The 21,316-nt window shown below is 43.0% G+C and overlaps 2 protein-coding genes across 6 annotated transcripts in view; both read right to left on the bottom strand.

The window, feature by feature from the left end:
* The window catches only part of ablim2 (actin binding LIM protein family, member 2), a gene marked incomplete at its 3' end in the record, with an annotated part of 112,693 nt that extends 96,864 nt beyond the window's left edge, over positions 1-15,829 (bottom strand). For all 5 annotated transcript variants that reach the window (XR_013815350.1, XR_013815353.1, XR_013815354.1 and 2 more), the window contains exon 1: positions 15,504-15,829. Coding sequence is in view for 2 of the 5 variants with exons in the window: in XM_079801552.1 (XP_079657678.1) it covers positions 15,504-15,579 (76 nt within the window). The remainder of the gene's footprint in view (positions 1-15,503) is intronic.
* Positions 15,830-16,920: 1,091 nt separating this feature from the next.
* cdca9 (cell division cycle associated 9) lies at positions 16,921-21,288 on the bottom strand (the record flags this gene model as incomplete). The annotated part of the gene is given in 11 exon segments (XM_079846301.1): positions 16,921-16,971; positions 17,064-17,132; positions 17,232-17,298; positions 17,353-17,376; positions 17,378-17,437; positions 20,436-20,485; positions 20,563-20,633; positions 20,705-20,756; positions 20,845-20,885; positions 20,964-21,095; positions 21,171-21,288. Coding segments are annotated over 11 exon segments (735 nt in total).
* Positions 21,289-21,316: the final 28 nt, after the last annotated feature.

Here is a 21,316-nt window from a genome sequence, read left to right on the forward strand (position 1 = left end):
TGGTTTAGAGCTGGTGCTTTGGGTGTCGAAAGACAAAGAACCGATTTGAAACTAGGCACTGGCTCCGAAACAGTACTCAAACAGCCTTGGTGGAAAAGGGGTATAAATGGCGCCGGCTAATCGGTCCTTAACCAACCTGCTTTGCAATCACATCACAGCTAATCGGTTCCTGCTGTATCAGTAGCAAATGTGCTTGTGTGCTCAACCTTCAAGTTCTTGGTTAGCATTTGCCTTAGCAGTGCAGCACTTTTTTAGAAACCCTACACCTACCCCAGCTCCACCTGTATAGATCTGCAACGGGTAAATCATGTACGCTATATTATACAGCAACAGCATGTCTTACTGGCTCACAGCAGCGAGTCATGTATGTATTGGCAGTAGCAAGTCTCCCGTACTTGCTCTGCAGCAGCAGCAGTGTAGCAGATCTATTCGGCCAAGACCAAACATATCAACATTGTCATATCCATTACCATGCCAAACACTCAAGAGAGTTGTCATGATAGAAATATCAAATATACACTATACTACCAAAGGTTTTTTGGACGCCTGCCTTTACATGCACATGAACTGTAATGACATCCCATTTGTAATCCGTAGGGTTCAATATGGACATTGCCCACCATTTGCAGCTATAACAGTTTCAACTCAGGCTTTCCACAAGGTTTGGGACTCAGGAGTGCGTTTATAGGAATTTTTGGCCATTCTTCTAGAAGCGCATCCTCCACACCAAACTCACTCATCCATGTCTTTATGGACCTTGGTTTGTGCACTAGTGTGCAGTCATGTTGGAACAGGAAGGGGCCATACCCAAACTGTTCCCATAAAGTTGGGAGAATACAATTTTCCAAAATGTCTTGATATGCTGAAGCATCAAGAGTTCCTTTCACTGGAACTAAGGGGCTAAGCCCAACCCCTGAAAAACAACCCAACACCATAATCCCTCCTCCACCAAACTTTACACTTGGTACAATGCAGTCAGGAAAGTACCGTTCTCCTGGCAACTGCCAAACCCAGACTCGTCCATCGGATTGCCAGACAGAGAAGCATGATTGGTCACTCCAGCGTGTTTCACATCACTGCATCCAACGCTTTACATTGCACTTGGTGATACAAGGCTTGGATACAGCTGCTCGGCCATGGAAAACCATTCCATTAAGCTCTCTATGCACTGTTCTTGAGATAATCTGAAGGCCACACAAAGTTTGGAGGTCTGTAGCTATTGACTGCAGAAAGTTAGACTTCTGCGCACTGTGCACCTCAGCATGCGATGACCCTGCTCTGTGATTTTACGTGGCCTACCACTTCGTGGCTGAGTTGCTGTTCCCAATTGCTTCCACATTTGTTATAATACCTTGTCTGGCTATCACCAGACCAAGCTCAATTTAAGATTGAACATTGGTCTGGGGAGTCTGCTATGTATTTTCTACTGCACAAGAGGCGTGATCAATGAGCATAATTCAAATGACTCTATCAAAATGGGATAGTCCTTCAACCAATCAGACCACAAGAGGCGTGATCAACGGGCAACAACCCATCGCTTCTCTATCCGTCATCATGTTAAACCCGCCAATAGCGTGCCAGGTGGATAAGCCAGTCTGTGATTGGTTCCCGCAAAAGTGTAACAGAAGCAGTAGAAATGAATGTACAGGTTTCCAGACTGTCATAAATCGCCGGAATATCAGGTTGGGTTTACCCAGTCTATATAATACCAACAGTTGACCGTGAAATATTTAGTGAGGAAATTTCACAAATGGACTTATTGCACAGGTGGCAACCTATCACGGTACCACGCTTGAATTCAATGAGCTGCTGAGAGCAACCCATTCCTTCACAAATGTTTGTAGAAGCAGTCTGCATGCCTAGGTGCTTGATTTTATACATCTGTGGCCATGGAAGTGATTGGAACACCTGAATTCAAAGATTTGGAGGGGAGTCTCAATACTTTTGGCAATATAATGCATAGTAGCCCTAAGACGCCATGTTCATTTTTTACAGCCAAATCTGATTAATTTGAGCTCAAACTGATTAATTAGCAGTTATTACTAGTTCTATTGTTTAACAAATGTGGTTTGAACAACAGATGTTCAACAAAGTTATTACGGTTTTAGGAAACAGTCATGACTAGCTAGTTCATTTCTCAAACGATGCATTAAAGCAGAGTATGAGATTTGACTATCTGTTTGCACAACTAATAGAGTGTTGGAAAATAATTACTGTACGAATTTGTCACTGCAGTTTTTCTAGGATTAACCGAAGAAAAAAAAAGTTAACCAAAACATAGATAAAAAGCCTAGAAAAGCCTGTCCTTTCTGCTGATTTACAGCTTCTGAGCTGAGAACACCGCCAGTAAATCCAGACCTGGTAAATCCAGTTTAGCACAGGGATGCTACATTCTGGATGTGTCCCCATGACCTCAACACTCTTCTGGTTTCCATGGCAGGATGAGACGGGTGATGTTTAGAGAATCATCACACTCTGCTGTTACATTCCCTTCAGAGTCACAGATACATCAACAATACACACACACACCAGGATCAGAACAGTGGCTTGGGGAAAAAATGCCTCCAAAATTAACAAAAAAAACCTGCAAATTTAAGATAAAAGGGCAAAAACGAAATCTTTACAACTGTCATGATTAAAGTTAATATTGGAAAAGTTAAGTCTTGACCCTGACACACATACATATAAACTGGAACATTGTTATAAAATCTTGCAAAAAAGAACCACAAGGCCAATTCAAAAACCCTGTATAGCACAAAACTCTTCTGAATAACAAGATGGCTTTATTACTGAACCAAAGCTGCAAACAATCATTATTTTCAAGATCTGATGTTTCTGGCTTGACTTTTGGGATGAGAGGCATACTTGATCAGACGAAGATATATTTAGAGATATTCAAAGTGTGCAAAATGAAGGACAGAGTATATGCATGCAAATTGCCTGTGGTGTGACATTGTTTCAGTATCTCATGAAAAAGCTGGCAACAGATTTTGATGAAACCAGATGAAGCTCCATCTGGTGTGTCATGCAAACTGTTCATGAACACTGACTCAGCGGTACTTTATTCAGCAGAGCTTCGTTCCTATAAAATAATGAAAATGTTCAAAGCTAAATGCATCATATTACTGAAAATGCAAGTTTTATTACTGAAAGGCATGTGCAGAGGCTATGGTACAATCATGAAAACATGTGACAGCAAAGCAACCCTATCTGTTATTTGAAGCGTTTGAAGAAAATTAAGCAGAATATGCACACAGACACCTGTATACACACACAAAGTCATCAGTACGCTGGCAGGTAATCTCTGAAAAGCTTGCCTTTAGGGTGTGATGGGTAAACTGAAGCCTATTTTGCATAAAAGTGCAAATAACTGGTCTTATTAGCAAATACAGCTCTCACCTTTGAGTAAAGCTCAAAGCAAATATCAAATATCAAGTCATTAGCACATATCAATGCTTAATGGTCTGACAGTAGAAAGGGTTTGTAAAAAAAAAAATAGCTTAATAAAACATCTTCCATTAATTCACATTAACTTACTGATATGTATTATTTTCATTTAGTTATATTACAAAAGTCAATTTACATAAGGGAAAAACACATTTTGACACTAATAGTATACACCGATCAGGCATAACATTATGACCGGGGAAGTTAACAACACTGATGCTCTTCATCACAGCACTTGTTAGTGGGTGGGATATATTAGGCAGCAAGTGAACATTTTGTCCTCAAAGTTGATGTTTTAGAAGCAGGAAAAATGGGCAAACGTAAGGATTTGAGAGAGTTTGACATGGGCTGAATTGTTGGCTAGACGACTGGGTCAGAGCATCGCCAAAACCTGCAGCTCTTGTGGGGTGTTCCCGGTGTGCACTGGTCAGTATCTATCAAAAGTGGTCCAAGGAAGGAACAGTGGTGAACCAGCGACAGGGTCATGGGTGGCCAAGGCTCATTGATGCACGTGGGGAGCAAAGGTTGGCCTGTGTGGTCCGATAAAACAGACGAGCTACTGTAGCTCAAATTGCTCCAGAAGCATTCTGATAGAAAGGTGTCAGAATACACAGTTCATTGCAGTTTGTTGCGTATGGGGCTGTATAGCCACAGACCAGTCGGGGTACCCATGCTGACCCCTGTCCACCGCAAAGTGCCAACAGTGGGCACGTGAGCATCAGAACTGGACCACGGAGCCATGGAAGAAGGTGGCCTGGGGCCTCATTTATAAACATTGCGTACGCACAAAAGAAGGCGTACGCCACTCTCTACACAATAATTGATATTTATAAAAAGCAAACTTGACGGGAAAATGTGCGGTCCTTCACGCAAGCTCTGACCCAGGCGTACGCACAAAAACGGGTGAAATGAGAAATGGCGACACTGTCGGTAGATGGAAGAAACACGTGAAAGTGTGTGAAACTGTAGACCGTTGTGTAAAAGAAATGGCAATACTGCCTCTCATAAATAACTTGAAGACTTCACAAAGCAAGTCTTATTAACAGCCTACACGAACACCCGTTTGATCGATCTGCAGTGTAAAACAAACAAAATCAAACGAAAATTACAACAGAAATGCAAAAAAAAAAAAGTGAAATATGTTCTGCAACAATATTGGCATGTTATGCAATTCATCCTCATAAATAATATGGTGAACAGAACGAAATAATGTACAAAACTGATATTCTCGTCAATGTGTCCGTCTGGCGGAGCAGATATAGATGCAATTAGATAGACAGATAGATAATTAGGGAGATATATAGATAAATAGATAGATAGATGTATTAATTGTCCACTGGGGAAAGTTGTTCCCTTACGAGAGTACTCTCGTATTGCGTTTTGCTAAAACGCTATGGGGGAATTCCTTTCCTCGAGATATTGAAGCAAATTTTTATCCAAAAATACCTTTTATACGCAGTGCAGCTGCACAACTCTCAGCAGGAAGCAGCTGCGTGCTGATTGGCTGTGCCGTTGCAACTGCAGCAACCTATAGCGAGACCTTGGGGCGGGACGGACCAATCAGGTCCTTCCAAACTCCCGCCACAAGGGGCAACATAATTTGCATAGCCTAGGGTATATAAGACCCACTCTCGCAAGGTTAGTCAGATTAATTCTTCTTCAGCGACTTGCAATCGTTGAGCTCCGGATCGAAGCCTGCCGTCGACACGCACCCAGCGGAACACGCAGCCTGAGGACGTCGGATTCTCCGCCTTCAGCCTGCCTTCCAGCTGCGCCATCCGGCACCATATCCTTTATACCTTCTGTTTTTCTAAAACATTCAAAAAGAGCCGAGACGTTGATACAAATGTCTCGTTCCTGCGCCTCGTGCAGAGGTTTCATCGCGGACGAGGATCGGCACATCATCTGCGTGTCATGTCTCGGACGAGACCACACGCAGGCTGCACTCAACCAGGGCGGCTGCCCTGAGTGCGACGAGCTGGCGCTGCAGACCCTTCGGGCTCGGCTCGCCAGCTTCGACTCGGATCCCGTCCCGTGCTCCCAGCCTCTAGAGCCACGGAAGAAAAAACGTCGCGACCAGAGGCCACCGGAGCGCTCTGACGAGCACACGCCGGGCATGTCCCCGCGTGCCTCGCCATCGCCCGTGTTGTTCGCCGACGAGCAGCACAGCTCCCCTCGCATGGCGGCTGCTGCTGTTTCGTTCGGCGGACCGGAGGAGGAAGAGGATGACAGCCTTTCCCTTGCTGCATCCGGGAGCGGGTGGTCGGACGCCGCCTCGGAACACGCCACTTCGACGCGGACGGCTAGCGGCGTCATAACCTCAGTCGACTCTGAGCTTATGCGCTTGCTCACCAAGGCCGTGGACGACCTCGGCATTGACTGGTCTCAGCCCGAGGAGCCCACGAGAAGCCGTCTGGATGAGTGGTATTTCGAGAACCGCCGTCAACCTACCGCTCAAAGACCCGCTCCCTTCTTCCCAGAAGTCCACGAGGAGCTAACAAAATCGTGGAAGGCGCCATTTTCATCACGCGCCAGATCCTCTTTTTCTCCAGCGCTCTCGGTAGTCGATGGCGCTCAGAAAAAAGGATATCAAGCCCTTCCTCCCCTCGAGGAGGCTGTCGCTGCACACCTTTGCCCGCCCTCCGCCAGAGGATGGCAGTCAAAGACCGTGCACCCTTCCAAGGCCTGCCGCACTACGTCCAGCCTCGCCGGTCGAGCATTCGCCTCCGCCGGCCAGGCAGCGTCAGCGCTACACTCCATGGCGGTTCTTCAAGTCTTCCAGGCCAAACTTCTCCGTTCCCTGGACGAGTCTGTTCCTGATAACGAGGCTCTGAAGGATCTGCGCGGCGCCACTGACTTGGCCCTGCGCGCCACCAAGGCCAATGCTCAGGCGATCGGCAGATGCATGGCCAGCCTGACGGTGTTGGAGCGCCATTTATGGCTTAACTTAACGGAGATGAAGGACGCGGACAAGACCGCTTTCCTGGACGCGCCCATTTCGCCTTCAGGATTGTTTGGTTCCGCCGTGGTTGGGTTCACAGAGCGCTTCACTGAGGCACAGAAAACTTCGCAGGCAATGCGACATTTCCTGCCCAAGCGTTCCAGCTCCTCCGCTAGCCGTCAAGCTAAGGCTGGACCAGCCCAGCCCGCCAAGGCGCCGCCTTCAGCTCGCCAGCCTCACGCGGCTTCCAAGCCCGGTCAGCGTTCCCGCTCTACGAGCCGCAGCAGACCGCCGGAGCGTCGAGGTCCACGACCCAGCAATGTGTCGAAACCTGAGCCTCCGAAGCCGTCCTAGCCAGAGGTATGAAGAGAAGGCGGATAGTGCCCGCTTCGGCCGGTGCACCGCCTCGCTCTCTTCCAAAACGTTCCCCAGCTCCCTTCAAGGCGGCTGGGAACGCCACATTCACAGCCAACGAGCCCGCAAGCAAGCGTGCTCGCCTGTACACAAACGCCGTTTTCACGGCGACCCATATGAGTCACAAAAAGAGCTTTTTCTCTGTAGGCAGTGTGCCAGCATTAAAGCATGTACCCCTACACTCAAGCACTCCCCCATGTTCCCCAGCCCCCTGCACTCAGGTGGCTGGAAACATTATTCTCACAGTCAACGAGCCCGCACTCAAGCGCGCTCGCCTGTACACAAGCACCAATCCTCTATGTCCCCCGGCCCCCTGCACTCAGGCGGCGGGAAACAATTCCCTCATAAGCGCCAGCTTAGCGCAAGGTTATCGGGCCACCGAGTCCCTGTTACTCAGCGACTCGCCCCACAGATTAATTCAGCCCCTGGCTTCGAAGGCCGAGGCCTGGCGGGCCATTCCCGGCATTTCGAAATGGGTGTTGAACATAATAGAACGAGGTTACTCGCTACAGTTTGCTCGCAGACCACCGCGCTTTCGCGCCGTGGAAGAGACAACGGTGAGAAGCGACAAAAGTCACGTGCTTCGAACCGAGATATCAAAACTGTTAATAAAGGGAGCGGTAGAAGCCGTACACCCCTCACAGAGCGAGTCAGGCTTTTACAGCCGTTACTTCCTTGTACCAAAAAAGGACGGTGGTCTAAGACCCATCCTAGATCTCAGACATCTGAACAAAGCCCTTATGAAGCGCCCGTTCAGAATGTTGAGAATGAAACAAATCCTCGCGCACATTCGCCCGGGAGATTGGTTTTTCACTGTGGATCTAGAGGATGCCTATTTTCACATACAAATAGCCCCCCATCACAGGCCATTCTTGAGATTCGCCTTCGAGGGGAAAGCATACCAATACAAGGTGCTACCTTTTGGTCTATCTCTAGCCCCTCGCACGTTTACAAAGTGCATGGAAGCGGCGCTAACCCCGCTGAGGCTTCGGGGAATGAGAATTCTCAACTATCTCGACGACTGGCTCATAATAGCTCAGTCAGAGATACAGTTATTAAACCACAGATCTTGGCTTCTCAACCATTTACAATGCTTGGGACTCAGAATCAATGTGGCAAAGAGTTTATTGTCTCCCACACAGAAAGTTTCGTTTCTGGGAACAGTATTGGACTCAATGCAGATGAGCGGGCGGCTGACGTCACAGCGCGCGCTCTCTGTTCGGAACCGAGCGGTTTCCCTCAGGTCCGGTGCACACATTCCTCTCAAACACTTTCAGAGGATGTTGGGTTTCATGGCCTCGGCGGCGCCAGTTCTCAGACTGGGTCTGTTGCGCATGCGCCCCCTACAGCACTGGCTGAATCGCCGCGTTCCAGCTCACGCATGGCTTTCGGGCCGATTGCAAATCAAGGTAGACCACAGCTGTGTGTTAGCTCTGGCTCCTTGGAAAAATCCCGTCTGGTACAAGACGGGCGTGAGTTTGGGCACTGTTACGAAGTGGAAAGTTATCTCGACAGATGCATCCAACCTAGGTTGGGGAGCCCTTCACGAGGGCAGGCCGATCTCCGGTCTCTGGTCAGACTCGGAGAAGAGCCTTCATATAAACTGTCTAGAGATGAAAGCGGTCACGATATCGCTAAGAGCTTTCCTTCCGTACATAAAATACCACCATGTCCTGATCCGAACGGACAGCAGGTCGGTGGTAGCCTATATAAATCGCCAAGGCGGTCTGAGATCTATCGATCTGCACTCAATGGCGGAAGAAGCCCTAATATGGGCAGAGCACAATCTGAGCTCGCTGAGAGCGACTCACGTGCCAGGCATTCTGAATTTGGGTCCGGACATGCTGTCCAGGGGCAAAGTGTCCCCGGCAGAGTGGTCTCTTCACCCAAATATAATTCAGATAATTTGGGGCAAGTTTGGAGAGGCAAAAGTGGATCTTTTCGCCTCAAAAGACAATGCTCAATGCCGAATATATTTCTCCAAGCGCGAGGATGCGTTGGCCCACGAATGGCCCAACCTTCCTCTTTATGCGTTTCCCCCAATCTCAATGTTACCTCAGGTCATAGAGAGGATCAGGGAGAGCAAATGCGCTGTGCTTTTAATAGCCCCGCTTTGGAGAAATCAACCTTGGTTCTCACTGCTGAGTCAGATGTCAGATGCAGCTCCGTGGCCGATCCCGCTGAGGAGAGATCTTCTCATGCAGGCGGAACGGCAGATCTGGCATCCCCGTCCCGATCTATGGGCGCTTCATGTTTGGCCCATCAACGGGTACATGAGAACCTTTCTGAAAGCATAATGAACACTATTACTGAAGCTAGAGCCCCCACTACTAGGCGGCTCTATTCAGGCAAATGGTCAGTCTTTTCAGACTGGTGTAAAGCGCGAAGTCTGACCCCACATGATTGTGCAGTGTCAGAGGTGCTTACATTTTTACAAGAGCTTCTGGACGCGGGTCGTTCCCCCTCCACGCTCAAAGTTTATGTGGCTGCTATAGCAGCGTATCACATTAAAGTGAACGGACTGTCACTAGGAAAGAGCGATCTCATTGTTCGCTTCCTTAAAGGGGCTAGAAGGCTTCACCCACCTCGTCCCCCTTCAGTCCCTATATGGGACCTGTCCACGGTCCTAGATGCCATGAAGAGCTCTGCATTTGAGCCTCTGCATTCTGTGAGCTTAAAGCTCCTGTCACTAAAGACCGCTTTTCTGCTAGCGATTGCATCAGTTAAGCGAGTGGGTGATCTGCACGCGCTCTCTGTGAGCGCCTCGTGTCTGGAATTTGGGCCAAACGACTCCAAAGTCGTCCTCAAACCAAGACATGGATATGTACCTAAAGTGCTTTCAACTCCGTTCAGAGCACAGGTTATTTCACTTTCGGCACTTTCATCACAGTCAGATGAAATAGATGCTAATTTGCTCTGTCCTGTCAGAGCGCTGAGAATATACATAGAGCGTTCCGCTGTTTACAGGCAAACTGAACAGCTCTTTGTATGCTTTGGCGGACGCACCCGAGGGTGCGCGGTTACAAAGCAGACCCTGTCACGGTGGATAGTGGATGCTATCTCACTGGCCTATGAGTCTAAAGATCTCGGCTGCCCTTTGGGCATTAAAGCCCATTCTACTAGAGGCATGGCCTCTTCGTGGGCTTGGTCTACTGGCATTTCTCTGAATGATATCTGTGCGGCGGCAGGCTGGGCCTCCCCGTCCACTTTTATCAGATTCTATAATTTAGATGTTCCGGCTTTACAAGCTGGGCTTCTTGCTGTATGAACAGATTAACCCCTTGAGGCTCGATAAGTCCGGCCTGGGTTTAATATTGTATAAGTCATAAGCATATTCCTTACGGCCCGAAGTGTCTGGCCACTCTTTATTCCTGACCCGATTATGTCCGGTCTATACTTATTGCACGAATATCGTGTTCATTCTCATGAGGGCCCGACTCAGGTCTGGCCCATTCTGAATTATTGATATCATACTACAGGCCCACCTAGGTTGGCCTGGGTTTGGTGTCGTCGGCTTTAGAGCCGTTAAGCAAGCACGGCGTTTTGCATTGGTCCCCCATAGCGTTTTAGCAAAACGCAATACGAGAGTACTCTCGTAAGGGAACGTTTCGGTTACTAACGTAACCTCGGTTCCCTAAGATGAGGGAACGAGTATTGCGTTTTGCTTGCCGTGCTTGCTCACTTGCTCAGGAGTCGCTTCAGTCGATTAACCTGACTAACCTTGCGAGAGTGGGTCTTATATACCCTAGGCTATGCAAATTATGTTGCCCCTTGTGGCGGGAGTTTGGAAGGACCTGATTGGTCCGTCCCGCCCCAAGGTCTCGCTATAGGTTGCTGCAGTTGCAACGGCACAGCCAATCAGCACGCAGCTGCTTCCTGCTGAGAGTTGTGCAGCTGCACTGCGTATAAAAGGTATTTTTGGATAAAAATTTGCTTCAATATCTCGAGGAAAGGAATTCCCCCATAGCGTTTTAGCAAAACGCAATACTCGTTCCCTCATCTTAGGGAACCGAGGTTACGTTAGTAACCGAAACGTTTTCATAGTAAAAATGTCTTCATCAGCTACGGAATCATGGTATTCATGCAAATGCCTTTAGTTTGTTTTATTTTCGATCCATTCAGAAAGCTGCAAGAAATTACATTTGCACTGAACTATTTCCCATTTCCACGTAGATAATAGGGATAGGGATTAATAGGGATTCCCCAATAATTGCCGCCAGTCTCTCATCAAGAGGGGTCAGCTCCGGTGTCCCCTCTCCCCCACCCGTGGCAGACACACTCTGCGCCTCGACTTTGATGTCCGACCATTTCTTTTTTTTTTCGGCCACGGTCCGAGGTTATGAGGCTACAGCATTTACGCCGTCTGCAACCTTTTGCACCTCAAGTGCCTTTTTGGCATTAGTAATTCCCACACTGTGCCCTCCAAAAAAAATTGTTCTCCTCTTTTCCACCTCGCCAATGATAACTTCTACTTCACATTGAGTGAAGTTACGTTTTTTTTTAATTTCCTCTCTGTATTTGCCATGATTTCGCAATCGATGAATATTAACTTGTGGGCGTTTCACGGACTATTTATGGGCAACTATGGGCGTGACATGAAGCCGCAAAAGCTGCGCTACATTTAGAATTGATTGTGATTTATTAAGGGAAAACTGCGTAGGATGTGCGTGCGCACGGTTTTATAAATCCGAATATATCACGTGGATGGCCGGGTGTGTGTGCATCACTTACCTGAGGAACACATGGCACCAGGATGCACTATGGGAAGAAGGCAAGCCGGTGGAGGCAGTGTGATGCTTTGGGTAATGTTCTGCTGGGAAAACTTGGGTCCTGCCATCCAATTGGATGTTACTTGTTACTTGCATTGTTACAGACCATGTACACCCTTTCATGGAAACGATATTTCCTGGTGGCTGTGGCCTCTTTCAGCCGGATAATGCACCCTGCCACACAGCAAAAATGGTTTAGGAATGGTTTGAGGAGCACAACAACAAGTTTGAAGTGTTGACTTGGCCTCCAAATTCCCCAGATCTCAATCCAATCGAGCATCAAACAAATCCAATCCATGGAGGCCCCACCTCGCAACTTACAGGACTTAAAGGATCTGCTGCTAACATCTTGGTGCCAGATACCACAGCACACCTTCAGGGGTCTAGTGGAGTCATGCCTCGACATGTCAGGGCTGTTTTGGCAGCAAAATAGGGACCAACAAAATATTAGGAAGGTGGTCATAATGTAATGCCTGATCGGTGTATATAAAAATGTGTAATATGGCAGCGAATGTGACGGAAGGAACAAAAGTTATGCTGCATGTGTATTAAATAACCTGATCCTGTTCATGAAATGGCCCTCTAAACACCTGCTGATGATGAAACCGCATTCTCCCAGCATGCATCCAACCAAGACTCAATTAACAAACCAGCAGGGTTCATGCAGAAGGCAAGGGTGTGTATTTCAAACACTTTTTCATACATATGCTATCCAATTTGTGTCTCCTTTCTGATTTCTGCAGGTCAGAACAGCACCTTAAATATATGAAACAGCTTCCACTTTACGTGAAAAATGAGCCTTCGCATTTAGTCCCTACCGTATTGTTTGATGAATAAGCTGGAGGCCATTCCTCTCAGTCAGTACCAATAAAACCAGGACAAGGAAAATGTCACAGGCCCACTCTAGATTTCAGTGCTAATTACTAGTGCCTCTTTCTAAGGGACTTACTGTACAGCAGTGATATCACCAGCTATTTCTCTGTTTGCTTCCAACAGCTGTAAAAAACCTACATCCAGTCTGCTCAGTTCTTCAAAACGACAAAATCCACAATCTTTTTAATTGCAACCAAATACCTTAGAAAAAGGAAAAAGTAGGAAACTTAGGGATTTAAAAACAAACATCTTAATCTACATCATCATACAGAGGTGCAAATAACCATACAATCATGCATGGTTAGAACAGCAAAATAACTAGGTTCATACACTTTTTAAAAGCAGGAATAAAAGCACATCTTTTGTTGTTGATGAAAAAGGACATGCATCAAACTCAGTATTTTAAATTCATCTGTTACTTGGTAGACACTAACCAAAACTATACAATATTAAAAAAAAGTTATGAACAAAATTAAACAATATATACAGCTGCAATCAAAATTATTACAAAAAGTTTTATGTCATAATTATTCAACCCCTATTCAACACTGTTGTTTTAAGTCACTTATTTGCATGGTATGGTACAATTGTGTTAAAAGCACTGACCTATAGAGAACATCTATATAGATCAGTGGTTAAAACACAATTAAGCCCTTGGAAACTCTATAGCATAGAGAAACATATATACAGTTGAGTAGCAAATATGGACAATCTAACAATAGCTATAGAGAACAAATTGTTTTATTACATTAGAAAGGCTATGGCTACAAGATTTCCAAAACACTAAAAGTTCCTAGAGATACAGCTGGCAGCCTTATTCATAGGTTTAAAATGTATTGTACCAGAAAAACTTTGAGGGCGTTGAAGAAAAGGCACAATATTAAGGAGAATAAAATGTTTGATCAGAGCAACTGAGAAAAACCCTCAATTTGGCGCCAGAGACTTGCAAGATGACCTGATGAAAGGAAGAAGAAACATAATGCAGAGCATAAGAACTAGACAATCTTGACCTTCATGTTGGGACATCTTGTCGAATGTGACTCTTGACCAAGAAGAGCATAAAAGGCCGACTTAAATACGCTAAAATTCATTTGGAGAGACCTGTGGAGTTCTGGAAGAATGGTTTATGGAGCGGTATGTCCAAACTTGAACTTTGACCCATGGATCAGCGGTATGTCTGGTGCAAAAAGGCAAAGCTTATAGCAGAAGAACACCTTCTTAACGGTCAAACACGAAGGCAGTCCAGTCTTGTTATGGGGGTGCTTTGCTGTTGCAGAAAGTGCAGATCTTGACTGTATGAAGGACATAAATTCTTTGTTTGAAGTATCAAGCCATTTTGGCAAAGATATGATGAATGGACTTTCCTGCAGGACAGCCGGCCCAAAGTATAGATCCAAATCTACTCAAGCTTGGTTCAGGGATCAGTCGCAGAATGTTCTTGAGTGGCCTGTATAGTCTTCAGATTTAAATCTTAATGAAAAAAATTGGCGGAATTTGAAGAATGCAGTGGTAACTATAGATTATCAGTGCTCTGGAAGCTTTTTCAAGCAAAGAATGGGCTGAGATTGCAGTAGAGAGGTGACAGAAGCTTCTAAGCACTTACAGACAGTGTTTATTGAAGGTTATAAATAATAAACGATTCTGCACAAGATTTGACTTTTGCATTGTCGATACAAGATCTTGACCAAAAATGTATGCACCTCTTGCTGGAAATAACATCACAACATTTATTTCTATTAAGAGGTGCATCAATTTTTGGTCAAGATATTGTATCGGCAATGCAAGAGTCCAGCACTCTGTTAAGTCTCCTCCAGCACATCCCAAAGACTTTCAATGAATTTAAGGTCTGGACTTTCACAATTTGAGCCTGATGCATCTTAACATTGTCATCCTGGAATATGGAAATGTGTCTTCCTACATGGTTGCTTAAGAAATGAAAAGCTACACACTACATCAATTAGGGTTAGAGGAACTGTTGCCAAACATATAACATGCTAGAAACATAATCACTGCAATAATGATCCTAGTATTTGCCTATTTAAACTAGATGGGCAATGCATGTCCCATATAAAAATAATTTGTGTTCTGAACCAAACCCAGTTGAGACTGCGGCTCACTCCAAAGTCACTCCCATTATGATTTGGTGCTCTGTTATTATGTCTGTCAGTTTCACGTGAGTTGAATTTCAGGCACATCTTGCTGACCAGAAAATAAGGTTACGCAGAATGTATAATTAACCAAATTACACATCATTTGTTCCAAGTGTACTTTCCCAGAAGATCATTTCTAAAGAGAAATACTGTAATGGAGCTTTTGTGAGCAAAATTTCAAAAATAATAATGAAGCAACCACTTCATTAACAGGTGAGAGCAGGATAGAGGTCGCAGAACATTCTCCACATTAAAAAGCACACTTGCTGCTACAGAAAGTATCGATTAAAGTCAGAGGTATTGACCACCTTGACAGCAAAATCAGCAAATACACAAGATCTTGCGGATTATCCTAATTACCAGATGTACGGTTCAACACCCTCACTGTTAACTTAAACTACCAAATAGTGAATATTTAATAATATTTCAAGTTAATGAACTTTCGAAGGAGGTCTACATCCAATCGTTTTGTTACTAAAATATTATAGAAGCATGTTTTAGATTTTACAAAAGTTAATATTTTATTTTATAGAAAAGGCCTAAATAGTGCCAGATTTCTCAAAGATAAACACACCCAATGCAACACATCGCTTTGTAATAATTGTATTATAGTTCATACAAAGCTTAAGGGGTTGGTTGTCACTGGCTGCAGAACACTAAGAAGGTGCTTCGGCCTTATTAAACATCTGAGCAGGCTACACATCACTGTTAAAAGCAAAGAGAGCACCTACAAAACACACACCTTCAGCAGCACATTACGCATTTCCGTACAACAGCGCTGCACTGCAACATAATAAGCGCTGGTGGATAGGTGGGTGGAACCAGACTACACCGCGTACAGACACAGACAAATCTCCGGGCTTTTAAATAATGAGATTAGTATACATGATGCACTCACAACACACTCACCGGTGCTCATTGTTATCCGCAGACCTTTCCAGAGTCCAATGTCATGTGTGTCTAGATCCTCATCAAGTCTGGGCATTCAGCGCGCTCCGTACATCTTTCAAACGCCCAGTGCACAAGTGCTCGAGCCGGCGTGGAAAGTAATAAAAAGATACGAAATGAGCGCCTCGCACCTGCGACTAAAGAAAAGTCGTTGTTATATGTGCTGTAGAATCGCTAATAAACGTAGTGCGCAGCGTTGCAGGCGCATGCACGGGCGGGGTGTTGCCGTATGGCGGTGATGCGCTCGTGCGTAGGCTATTTGCCTCAGCACCATTCCTGCACGAGACGCACTGTGACAACAACGTTGTGGCGACGGCGGGCGTCTGGGAAATGGAGTTTATGCGGACGACTGACAGATTATCAGAAAACAAACTCAACGAGATAAACAACAGCAGTATATCATTAATATTAAATTAATTTTAAAGTATATATCGCCACCTAGAGTGAGGATCTCCCTTTGTAGAAGGTCCCAAGACTCAAAAGTGACCACCCGGTCTCAATATCCATGTTGACATATAGTTGTGGGCCCCCAGGGGGTCTCAGGTGCTCCACACTAGGCCTCCACCAGACGTTTAAAGCAATAGACACCATTAGTCATAGCGCAAAGTGTGGGGTGAGTTATGCACATATAATAGTAATGCAGTGCAAAAATATGTAAATTGATCAAATTATATTAAAAAAAATTTTTTAAACACATTTAAATGGATGTGTACTGAGCAGTGTCATTTTATCTGAGATACTATTATGGTTTATTAATATTATTCATTTTAATTGTATTGTATTTTCCCAATTTTAGTACATTAATTGAAAATAGATGTTACCTTGGCAAGTAGCTGAAATAAGTTTTTTTTAATATAATTTTATTTAAGTTAACGTTTATTTTAATAACCTCAGTATCCACTCTAAAAAATAAAGGTTCTGTATGCCACCAAAATGGTTCTTGGCTCATAATCATAGGGGAACCTTTTTTAGTGCTATATAGCACCAATTTTGGTTCTTCACCAGTTCTTCGACTAAGGTGCTATATAGCACCTCTGAAGAACCGCTGATGAACCACTGAAGCAACAATATTGGTGCTAATATAGCACTAAAAAAAGGTTCCCCTATGATGTACTGAGCAGAAGGACAATATGCATAGCTTAAGCAAACTAACGGCATTTAGTGTTATCCATTTATGACATCCTCTAACTCAATGTTGCCTCATTTGCATTGAGTGAAAGCAAATATTTTTTGAGACTGACAACCACTAACACCACAAACTGAAAATGTCTGATTTGAAATGATAAATCACTTTATTGCATCTCTTTACAATAGTTTATTTATTAAATTTAGTCAAATTTATTAAAACACTGGCTCCAACTGATCGGATTAAAAAGCATCATTGTGTGTTATTGAGCCCCACTTTGTTACACAGATAGTCCATTAGGTCCTGCAAGACAGGTCACAAACTTCTGGTTATGCTAAATTTCCAATGTCTCTTTAAGCCACCACGTAAAATTATGCCGTTTTTAAACGGTTTACCTTGAGCTTTCGCATCTGATATACAGCCGTATCATCAAGCAACTCAACACTGATGTCATCTTTATTGTCCTCAGAAAGTAGCAGTGTCTTGAAACGCAGAAAAGGACCATTGTTGTATGCTATAATGAGATGAGCAAAAACTTAGCAAGGGTTCACACATGCACTCACTTCTCCATGGGAAGTTACTATTGTGGCTGTAGCCATCATTTCATCACCAATAGAGCGACTTGCTTGCCTGTTCATCAAAAGAAAAGCAGCATTTTTAGTGAAAAAAAGATTTCACTGGTACAACCATGCAAGAAAGAAAACGTTACCGGTCACCGAGTTTGACAATCCGTCCTTGGGTTCTTTTTGCACTGAGAGTTGAGGTACACCTGTCAATGAGAGTAAAGAGGACTACTTTGGAATATACTATTGTGGCCAAAAGCAATCATTTAACACTCTGGTACTTAGAGATCAGAATTTTGATCTTCAACAGTCAAGAACAAAGACAATAAGCTTGCTTTTTTAATGAAGTATACTAGTTTAATAAGATTTGATGTAATACATGATATTCACCTCTTAAAGGGATAGTTCACCCAAAAATTAAAATTCTGTCATTTACTCTCCCTCAAGTTGTTCCAAACCTGTATGAGTTTCTTTGTTCTGCTGAACACAAAAGATGCTATTTAGAAGAATGTTTGTAACAAAGCAGATAGAGCAACCATTGACTACCATAGTAGGGAAAAAAATACTAGTCGATGGTTGCTCGATCTGCTTTGTTACAAACATTCTTCTAAATATCATCTTTTGTGTTCAGCAGAACAAAAAAATCATACAGGTTTGAAACAACTTGAGGTAGAGTAAATGACAATTTTCATTTTTGGGTGAACGATCCCTTTAAGTATGCACCATTTATTTCTATAATTTTTTTTTAAATTCTCAATTAAAGCCACAATATATAATTTGTCGTTGCTAGAGGTCACTTATTCAAAACAAAGGCGTAGCTTGATGATGCCTTGATTTCGCAGAGCTTTTATGCCATAGATAGATGAACGCTTCCGCTTCTGGTCATGCCACTGATCTATATAAATGACTGGATTGCTCATGACGTCATAAAAAGTGAAGCCACCGCACCACCATACTGGTATTGCCTAGTAAACTCACGCTTTCTATTGAATTGATAGGAAATTATATGATTTTACTGAGAAAACATTGCCTTAGAGACACCGTTTTTATATCTGAAGTCTCCCTATACATTCCTAAGCATGTAAATGGTTATTTGTTTAAATTTCCCCTGCTTATTAAAAATTTACGTTCATATTTATTACAGTAGTAAACATCAGACCAGCAGTCGGACGAGACATTTCCGCATATGTATTACAAATGTCAAAGTGTGCATTCGGAAATCGGAAAAGATTAATGCCTTGTAACCTGAAATCGACCTTGTAATGTTGTGTTTATGCATTTATGTTGTGTCGTAGTATTGATTTTATTCATACAGTAGGCTAACTGAAAAAGTTGGAACAATGACTTTGTTGACGGCGTGCATTTCAAAGCAGTTAATTATTTAAACAATGGTTTAATTAATTCATCAACATATAGCATACATTATACACTATACTCAAGGAAACTGTAAATGGCATAATTTGCGTTGTCTTTTTCTGAAATATGTTGCTCAATCAGGAAATAAAATACACGCATCATAACTTATTCAGACAAATAATGCTGACTGCTTTATTTCCAAGATGCATGTTAAACTGAATTTTAATACAATATAGCACAATATAGTAACAGAGGCTTCCAACAATAATTATCGTATATGCTATTCGAATCAATTTCTGCAGCTAAATACATATATTTGTTAACGTTAATAATTTCCTCAATAATTAGAATTAGTCTCATCCTCTCCAAAAAGATCATAAACATTACAGATAACATCTGAAGTAACTATTAATTTACATACATATATGCGTATATGGGGTAACGCAGTGCTGTTTTATCATATTAGATACATCATTGGAGTGTGTTGAAAGTTATTATGCTACTCTGTGCGTTTACTCAGCGGCTTCTATGAGACACTTGTTGCACTGCAGTAAGCTAGGTCGATATTAGGCATAGTAAAACATCGTACTCGTTGTAAAATCAAGAAAACGAGATTTAAACGATATTGAGCTAATAACAATGATTCGTTTTCTGTCTATGATTTGTCCAAATAGCTGCTCACCTGTCTAATCAAACATAATATATTAAAGTGAAAAATTGCTTATTATATAGCAAAATATAAGGGTATTCTGATATTTTTATCAAAAAAATCTTACATACTGTGCCTTTAATAGTGTTCAAGTTAAAAAAAAAAGTAGAGGAATTTAATACCATGCATGAAAGGCAAATTGGCGCCATCTGGTGGGGGAAATTATATGTAATGTGATTTAACTACTGGATTCCTACTAACTACTAGGTTGTAAAATAATACCCACCATTGAGGTCCAGACCTCATTATTGTTCCGTGACAGCTGGTTACAATAGAAATGTTGCACAGCTGTCAGAAATAATCAGCGACGTAAACTAATAAACTAGTCTAATTTTCTTTTGAATTGAAAATACATCACACTTACATGATTCATAACAGTCAATGTGACAAGACAAAAAAAAAAACGTTTTCATCATATTAGACATAAGAATAATGAATGTGCACATATTGAGAATGAATTTAATAAGTTATTTAGATACCTAGCTTTCCTGGTAGCCTTCAGTAAATTCACTTAGTCTAAGAATATGATTCATAAAACATACATATCAGTTCACCCGGTTTAATTTCTTCACTGACACGGATGAAGAGACTATCAATCAAAGCTCAGCTTTGGTGAGGGATGAGATACAGGGGACAGAGAAAAAGAAAGGAAGGTGATGAGATGAGAGAGGAAGAGTATTAAAACATTCAAGGCCATTACTGTTTGGAATATGAGATTGTTTGTAGTGTGGATCATTCATTGCAACACTTGACAAATAATTTATGCTGCTGCTCAATGACATGGTTTTAAAGCTATCGTTATCCCTTTTTGTTGACATTCAAACATCTTCATGCATAAAGGGCATAGATATATATAATGTTTATTATCTGTGGTTTCTTAAGTATTGGTTTCTTAAGTATTCCCAGACTATACTACTAATTTAGGTTTTGCATTTGGGTATACATTTACACATGATCAAAGACTACTTTATAGTGGCCAATTTGTAGATTGCACCATGAAAGACTGCTCTGTATATTCATATTTTTTTTTACCTTTGCCATCCAAGACCATTTAGTGTTTTCAAATCATGTCCACAACTGGTTTTCAGCAGGTGCACAAGAAAGTCCACCAGAGGGGTTCAATTAAATTAAAACTTTACCTCAGACTTCCAGTGCTTTTACTGGTGTGCAAGGTCTTCTTTGCAGGTTTCTGTGATGAGAAAGCTCATAGGTAAATATTAAATTAAGCACCCACAAAGAGGACACAACAAAATGCAAGGTCAGTACCTTTGTACCATCCACTTGAATGATCTTGTTTTGACTCGATGCCCTTTGTTGCCCTGCTGTGGCATTTAAACCTAAAAGGAATGCAAGTTAACCTAAAAAGAACGAAAACTGAATTTTAAAACATGACTTTAAAACATTGAACCTTTTTTGCTTGGCTTTCGAGATAGGGGTTTCCGAATTTCTGGAGACGCACTCTAAAAAAAGAAGAAAGAAAGAATACAACCACAACTAATTTAAGAGGTGCCTCGAGCAAACACCAGAAGGGCAGCAAAATCATTTCACCGTTAGTGCCATTGTGACCTCGCCCACAGACGTGTCATCATCTGAAAAACATAGATTATAAAAGACAAATTATATGAATAATTTCCAGACATGACAAACAGTCCGTGTAATTATCGTACCATTCATTAGGTCTTTTATCAGGGTGGTGTGGAGCGAGTGCGGCATTTTCATCAGCTCTATTTTGAAAACTCGGTCCACAGTTGCCAGTAATTTGTTCAGATTGGCCTCCATTTCATTTATCCGGTCCTGAGCTGTTTCGGTGCAAGCAAAATAATTGTGTTATTATTACATAGCACACAATGATAGTGCTTTAATAAATGACTGACCTTCCTTCTCAAACTGTTGTATGAACAGCTCCTTTCTCTTGGTGAGTCTAATCTTCTGGTCATAATCAGGCTGACCGTCAGAATCCTTACTGACTTTTCTTGTTCTTCGTGGAGCCATGCTAATAATAATAAAAAGACAGATCTTC

This window comes from Gobio gobio (genome assembly GCF_949357685.1).
Source record: "Gobio gobio genome assembly, chromosome: 20".
In the NCBI taxonomy this organism is placed as follows: domain Eukaryota; kingdom Metazoa; phylum Chordata; class Actinopteri; order Cypriniformes; family Gobionidae; genus Gobio; species Gobio gobio.